Source organism: Lepidothrix coronata, unplaced genomic scaffold, assembly GCF_001604755.1.
Source record: "Lepidothrix coronata isolate B3197 unplaced genomic scaffold, Lepidothrix_coronata-1.0 Scaffold69, whole genome shotgun sequence".
In the NCBI taxonomy this organism is placed as follows: domain Eukaryota; kingdom Metazoa; phylum Chordata; class Aves; order Passeriformes; family Pipridae; genus Lepidothrix; species Lepidothrix coronata.
The window spans coordinates 1,419,937-1,428,090 of NW_016690249.1; the positions used below are offsets into that span (position 1 = coordinate 1,419,937).

The 8,154-nt window shown below is 45.5% G+C and overlaps 1 protein-coding gene across 5 annotated transcripts in view; it reads right to left on the minus strand.

Annotated features, from left to right (window-relative positions):
* Nucleotides 1-7,907, minus strand: part of SLC7A1 (solute carrier family 7 member 1) — a 44,958-nt gene extending 37,051 nt beyond the window's left edge. The window contains exon 1 of one of the 5 annotated variants that reach the window (XM_017818632.1): nt 7,469-7,541. In XM_017818632.1, coding sequence (XP_017674121.1) covers nt 7,469-7,478 — 10 coding nt within the window. In that variant the 5' untranslated portion in view covers nt 7,479-7,541. Of the gene's footprint in view, nt 1-7,468; nt 7,571-7,787 lie in introns of those variants that run through there. The other 4 variants (XM_017818633.1, XM_017818639.1, XM_017818635.1 and 1 more) reach the window with 4 other exon arrangements.
* Nucleotides 7,908-8,154: the final 247 nt, after the last annotated feature.

Below are 8,154 nucleotides of genomic sequence, written 5' to 3' on the forward strand. Positions count from 1 at the left end.
TGAGCAAAATAACCATATTTGCCATCTACTTTTTATTTAACCCCATCAGCCTAGTAGTTGCCCGATTTGTAGGCTAAAATCTCACTCACGTTTCTGAATTTACTGGAATCGCCACTTGCACCTCCCTGCCCTTCATGCAGAAGCCTGGTCTGCCCCAAAACCTGCACCCAGAGCCCAGTGACAGAGATATGAGAAGCCATCCAGCACATAGTCCTGTCAAGAGAAGTTATATTGCTATCCTTAAAAATAATTGCGTCCCTATCAGCAAATTACAGTATTTGGAGTAAGTACACACTTTTTATTGGGAGAAAAATTACTAATATCATCCAGTCTGCTAAACTTTTTAAAAACATTATTGTATTTTTCCACACCATCATTCTGACATCAAAGGAAATCACTCCTAATTATATTTATGGGAGTACACAGAGAGACCTAAATATGACAGTCTCAGAGAAGTATGTCGAAATGTATAATGGAACACCTCTCAGAACATGTACAGTGTCATCTCTCCCCATGTCACTTACCTAGAACAAGAAACTTTGAAGTATAATAAGTTCTGCTGCTGCTAGGCATTTTAACTGATGGCAAGAAGGAAACAAACTACTGGCTGTAAATATTCTGATTAGCTCCACTGTGCTGGGACTTGCAAAGGAAAATAGGCGGTTTTAAAATAAAATAAGTGACACAAATGATAAATGGCATTTCCCCCCCAAGAGTCTGAACAGGAGCATGAAAAGCAAGGAGCTGCTGTTGTGCTTTTGATGGTGCCCTGCCCCGTGCTGTTCTGCTCTCTAGGTATTTCCTTCAAAGGAAAAAACAGGTTCAAAAGTACTCTAACATCTGTGATGGTTTATTTGGAGCAGCCAAAGCACATCAGAGTGGCTTCATTACTTATACAAGTTTCTTTGGGGGACATCCTTGTATTTCTTCACATGCCAACCAGGTTATGAGGGGTAGGATTCCTCCTGACTAGCTTCAGCCCACTCCAAAGCAGACATCTGGATTTAGGGTATCACCTCACCCCCCTCTGTAACCAGCTGGCAAAGACAGGCACCTCCAGGTATAAACTTAACCCTTTGGATGAGAGATGGGAGCTATGGCCCTCCAGAGTCACCTGCTTTCCCTAGCTACTGCAGGGCTCTAGCAGATATCTACAAAAACTCCACCAGACTGATGCTCGAGAGAAAAGGCAGGACCATACCTAGGGCCAGCTGAAGCAAAAACACCTCAACAAATTTCAACTACTCTTTCTGTGGACAGTTAATAAAAAGATGTGAACTCTCTGAATTGTCTTTCGAGCTTTAGCAATTCAGACATGCACTTCTCTCACAAGAGCAACAACTCTTCCTTACACTTGTGTTACTCAAAAATAACAGTGCTTTCTGAACAAAACTTTGCATTTCAGGACTGTCCAAGCACTGATCCTAGAACCTTCAGAGCAAAGCATAAATATTTTGCTTCTCTTCTTCTTCAGTTACTTAGCTGCTATATTTTTCATTCTATTGCTTGTGTTGGTACCTTTCCTGAACTGAAAAGCTGCTAGAGGCCAAATTTCCGCTCCAATCTCACAGAAGTTCTCACTTCCAAAATTCCAACAAACACCTATTGTATTTCTCTTCCAAGATGTAGCACCTCCACCCTAATCCATCATCCAGCTGATGACTTCTGGGTGTTGTGTTTTCTTCTTACTGAGAGTGCCAGAACATTTTGCTCCTTTCTTCCAGCTGACTGCACAGCCTAATGCACCTGGAGTCAGCATGGACAGGTATACAGCAGCACAGCACCTTTGCACTGCAAACCTGTATCAGCCAAGTGCTGTATTTTTCTCAGTGTCCTGCTCTCAGCTTTTGGAAGTTATAAGCACACAAACTAGCCTGATGCACAGACACTCCCTGCAACTTGAGACAAAGAATAAAAATCTTCACATGTATTACAGGTCATCCTGTTTTGTGAACTTTTTGGAGGGAAAAAAATAAAGCAGCATGCAGCAGCATCCTTTGCTTGGGAATTATCTCACACAGGTCATCAAACAGCTGTCAGGCAGCGTGCAACCCCAAGGAGAGTTTAATCAGCAACCTGAGGATGAAAGACTATATTCTAGTTACCTGAGCCAACTAATCCCCTCTGGAATATTTTCTAAAGATACAACACCTTCTTTACTTTGCTAGCTGAAACTGCATTATAAAAGAGTCACTTCAATAAAACAACATAATTCTACAAACTCAACGCATTTTTTCCAACCAGTTTAGTTCAAGAATTTTCACCTGACAAAAGCAAGCTCTTACTCAGCTTAGCAAAACAGTTCATTTATCAAATCACAGTAATTTCTTGTACAGTACCATTACTCTTGCTGCATACACATCCAAATAAACCTCCCACATCAGCTGGGACTGAATGAAACTGTGACTAGTATTAACAGTGGACTGATTTTGTTACAGTTTAAAGCTTGTACTTTATCCCTTCCTATTTTTCAGAATTAGTTTTGCTTACTGACTCCAGATTTCACAGTAAGCAATTTGGGGAAGCAGACCCTTTGGAAGCAAGTTCTCCCAAGCCCTGATCTCAGCATGCTTTACGCATAAAATTAAAAGGTGATTTTGCACGGTATTTCTTTTATAGCAATGGAAAGCAGCACTAAACCACACCCCACAAACTCAAAGCAAACTCACCTTTGGTTTAATCAAATGACTGAACCAATGTGGTCCACTGCCAACATTCAGAGCAGCACCTTTACCAGTGCAGACTGCTTTTCTTACAGTTCCAAGTGCACCAGCTGCAGAGGTAAGTGTCCCCAAATGCTTAGTACAACCACTGCCTTTTACCTCTCAAATATCATCATCCTCACTGTTCTGTGCACTGAGCTATCTGTACAGCACCCTGAATCACTTCACTCAAACACTGCTAACCCGAGTTAAAAATATTTTCTAGAGAAACACCATACTACTTACTTTGCCAGCTGAAACTTCAAAGCTATAACCTAGTTGCTAACTCAAGTTAGCAAAGACCTACCAGTGAGGCAGCCTGTGCTTCCAAGCCTCACCTGAGCTGACACAAATTTGAGGAGAGCTCTCTCGTGTATCAGCCAGAAAACTGAAGCAGCAATTGCCTCTGCAGCTGGGATGCCAGTGAGCAGCTGCCAGAAGCAAACTTCTCTGTAGGCACAACTGCAGCCAGAGATGGTGTGCATCTGCCCTACAATGTGGTTCTTCTCACTTATACTAAAATATCTGGTAATGATTTATAGTCAGGCTCACATACGTTCATCTTAATCATAGTATACACTTCTCTTTGAACAGAATGAGTTCCAGGAATACATAAATTACCCGAATCAGAACCAGGGACAAACTCAGTTAAACAAAAAGCTCATTGTTAATTTTAATTTTTTTTAACTCTAGAGTGGCTTATAATAAACTTTCAGAAGGGGATGACTGAAATTGGCACTAAATTTCAATAAAAGCATAGTTTGCTCAGTAACTAAGGATAGTAATTAATTGCTAGTCCTCAAATCCAACATAACAAGTGAAATCCTTATCCTTGTAATTTTAAAATCAAATGAGCCAGTAAGACCTACAAGGAAAGATACAAACAAATTACAAGGATGCAGAAAATAATGAGGCAAAAGTGAATTGTGAGATCTCTACAGCTCAGAAAAGCCTGCTGGAATATTTCTCTGGTAATCTTGCAAAAGAGAACCAAAGAGTTATTCCTCATCTCAGAAAGAGGCAGGAGAAAGAGGAATAAGAAAATACAAAACTGAATACTATCATTAAGTAGACTAATAAATTTAGTGTTTCAGTAAATATAGCAATCATATGGATTCCCCAGAAAAGGGGTCAAGACATGGCATGGAAGGCACTGAGGAACAGATAAGATTAAGAGGAAAATTTAATGAAGGATCCTGCTCAGCAAAGAAGCTAGCAGCACATTTTTTTCTACAGTAGTTACTGCAGCTCCTGAACACACCAAAACCATGCCTCTGTGAAATAAAGTTTTCTGAACAGTTTTTTACTTAAGAACAAACAAACAAACAAACAGAAACAAAACCAAACAGAAATGCAAAAATATACCTGGAACCAAACACTTCACAGTATTCTGTTTTGGAAAATCTGAAATAAGGCATTTCTGTACCAGATACCATTCACAGGATTTATGACTCCACCACCTTGGTGATCTCCAGCAGAGTCAGGGACCCTGGCAATGGCAGCCGGTCCTGACCGAGCATCAAGGGAAGGCAGCTACAGCTAGTGCTGCCAGGGCAAGCAGCATCCCTAGATTTCTACAAACCACAACAGAAGATGGGAGCCCCAGCTAGTGATCCCTGACACCCACAAACTGCCCAGTAACCACAGACAGTTGTCAAGAATCCTGCAACCAGTGGGAGCATCATATGGCAAGTGATAGCCCCCATGTTTTGTTTGACTATCGGATTCAGCTATGCCTTTTTCTTTCCTTTTTTTTTTTTCTGGTAGGTTTTAGTAGTCAGTGACATTGCAACAACTGCACTAAGGAGGGAGTGCTCAAATACCAAAACAAACCCACTCTTACTGCAAACTGCCAGTCACTGAGGCTTCCGAAAACCTCACAAGTTTGAGATAAACACTTACACATTTATGCTTCCTTTTAGAGTCATCAGAAAGCACATGTCAGGTCTCAACTCATTTGCTTTACTCTGCTGGGCTGAGATGAATCACATGCCAGGAACATCCTGGCTAACCATAAAAGGAGCTGGAGTTGAATACCTGGACATGGAGGACTACATCTGCTCAGACAAATGCTACCTTCAACACCATTTAACACATGAGAGATTTGCAAGGATAATGAAGGGATAATGAAGAAAAAAATCTAGGCTACTGCCAAACACATTGATACACACAGAAGAGAAGATCAGATCCCCTCTGGGTTACTAACTGTGGGTCAGCACTGACTGCAGCTGAGCCCAACCAGCTCTGCCCAGAAGCACTCAACTAGCTCTCCACACCACGCAGCCTCACCGTTCTGTTGGTCAGTGCCACTTATTTCTCCACATATATGGTTACATCAGCAGGACTTCTTAGCTCATCCTTCAGGATAGGCAAAGGGGTCCTGTCACACTCCTAGCTGCCATTTGGCACCACAATGGCACAGTCCATAAGTCACCAGGAACAAGCCAGCATCCACCTGGCACATCTGCAGACAAAGTAACTCACCCTCTTTTCCTCCTGCCCTACTCCACACTGATGCTTTTAGCATCACAGATATGGGTCAAGAAAAGAGACCATGTTGCTCTCTGAAAGCTGAGATACAATTTGAAGTGACATTTCTGAAAGGCCACTAAAGTGTCATTAACCTGTCATGATGGACCAAGGTTGAGGAACTTGGCAGATCAAGAGTGAACAAAAGGTAGTAGAAGCAGTAATTGCAACAAGATCTCTGCCCTCCTTCACCAAACCATATTTCTCCTTTTCTTCTTTTCCATCTTAGACTAAATAACCATCACCACTCCTTTACTCTCTCCCTCCTGCACACACTAGGCCATCAGCTGCGCTCAGTGCCAGCTAGATTGGCACTCACTCACGTTGTCTCAGAATCATACAATTGTTAAGGCCGGAAAAAAACTGCAAGATCACTGAACCCAACCTTTAGCCATGTCACACAACCTAAAGCAGAGACACAGAGTTCAGGCACACCTCCATATAAGGATGAACACTGCCTGCAATCTGGCAATAGATTACACAGGAAAAAGGAGGAAGAAAAAAAAAAAAAGGGAGTGATCCATGTTTCAATAAAAATACTACTCGGAACTGGTTACTCCAGTAACTGGTTTAAGTTACGAGTTTCCTCTTGTCTAAGCTAATTGCTTCCGTACAGTAAATCCTGCTCACTCCACGTGGAGTCAAGAGCATATTGTATTTATGCAATCACGTCTCACCCACGCTCACAACTAACCACTTGAATCAGAAGCCTAGTAGGCCTCAGGTTTCTGTCACAGCCACCTCAAAACAAGGAGTGCCACTGATAAGCACAACCCTACAAGCGGCAAGGCTCAAGACTTTACAAATACCTGCAACGTGTCATAAATCAGGGACTAAACATCCAGTAGTTCCTCTGCTCAGAAAAAGGCTTTATTTCAAAGCCAATGAGACAATCTAAAGTGTGCATGTGGCCTGTCCCTGTCAGATCACTCAAAATGCAAGATACTAAAAATATCCAAATGCAAAATAACTTTCAAGCAATGAGTTTGCTCCTTCTTTGTGCCAGGGTCAGCACTTGTAGCTACGGAGCCTGTGTAATTACACAGCCCCTCCTCTTTTGTACTATATGGAAAACTTGTCTAAAAAACAAGTCAGCTGACTGCTGAAGGCAACAGAAGTCCACAGAGTGTCTGACCAGAAAGGTAAATTTCCGCCTGTTTTTTTTCCCAAGTCTTCATGGTATTTGTTTCTAAGTTGGAGACAGCAGAGACAGTCACGCATGAGCGAGTGAATAGCTTCAAGACTGAAGAGCTGTCCCACTGCAGAGGGTGCCACATGACACCTACGCACCTACGCCTGTGAGCACATCTTCACCACTTGCCCCGCTGGCTTTGCAGAGTCCACAGAGGTGGGCAGAAGGAGGCAAGGTAGGGTGTCCACTGGTTCACCCCATCTGGACATCACCATGAAGTCGTTGCTCAAGCACAAAGGTAACACTTGCAAATGACCACACACAAGTGACAAAACCACTTAGCTACGAGCCAGCTAACTCGTAAAGCTGCAGCGCCATGATCACCTCAGCTCTTCTACCCAGATCTGCAGCTCTCTACAGAGAGAGAGCTCTCTTCAGAGCACTCTACAGAGCTGCAAACCTTTCTGTCATGAGTTTGTACATCACCTACAAAAACACCACTCTGCTCTAAATTCAAGGCTTCTAGCAGCTGACAACACAACTAAGTAGCAATTTTGTATGTAGCCCCAAACTTTTGGTCCAGCTTTAGTTATATATGAATTTCCTCTTAAGGGTTTTTTAGTTGGTTCCCCCTGCTCTGGCTATACCCCATCTGCCACAAACATTTACACATACGTACACAAAAGAGAAGATACCCATCTATCAGTCAGGGCAGCTGCCCGCAAAATGCTGACAAACCAAATGGAGACAAGTCCCTGTCCTGGTCACAGGAGCAGGCTCAGGAGCAGCAGACTTTGGCAACTCAGAGGATACGAGGCTCGCTCCAGAGCTGTGGAGCATACCGGCATTTCTGGTAAATTCTCAGTCTCTTTTTAAATTTGAAAAAGGAAGCAAAACACAAGACGGCAGTCCCTCGGGAGCTACCCTGGGCATGGAGAGGCCATCAGGGACATGGCCCAGGGTTTCTCCTTGATACCTGGGCCTTCATCTCCATCACTGCATGTTCCCTATGGCGCTCCTCGCATCGCAGAGGGAAGATAAACAAGAAAAGAGATTAGCTGGGGAACACGCAAGCACAGATCTGAGCTTTCCAACTCTGCCCTACCCCGCTGCATCCCTGGTGACGCCAACCTTCGCGGGAGAACTGCCGATGGTGGCAGGTCCCATCCCCTCACGGCGGCAAAGGCCCTTCCCGCCGGCATTCTGGGGGATCCCGCCCTCAACAGAGGGGTTGCGACAGCGCTCCGCCAGCCCAGGGTGGGGGACAGAGGAGGGGAGGGGAGCGCTCAGGGAGGGACGAGCCGCGGGAGAGCGCGGAGGCAGCCGACCCGCTCCGCGCCACCCCGGTTGCATCATGCAAAATGGACGCACCGCGTGGGGCCGCAGCCCGGCCGGCCCCGGCTCCGGCCTGGCCCTGCACTCACCCGTGCCGAGCGAGGGGCAGCCCGGCGCCGGCGGGCTCGGGCGACAGGCGAGGCGACTGAACGGCGTCCCCCGCTCCCCGCCACCGCTTTAGATCTTCAGAGAGGGCCCGCCCCGCTCCCAGCACCAATGGATGCGGCTGTCAGGCCACGGCCCTTCCGGTGCTGTGCTGGGCCGGGCCGGGGGCAGCATCGAGGAGCGGGGGGGGAGGGAGGGGGAGGCCGGGCCTGGGAGGATCGGTAGCCCCCGGGGACAGCGCATCGCCCACAGGAGAGCTGGGAGCGCATGACTGGAGAACCGCGCGGTTGGTCGTGGCCACGCGTGGCCAAGGGTCACCTCCCTGGGGCAAGGGGCTTGTTCTTCACACGC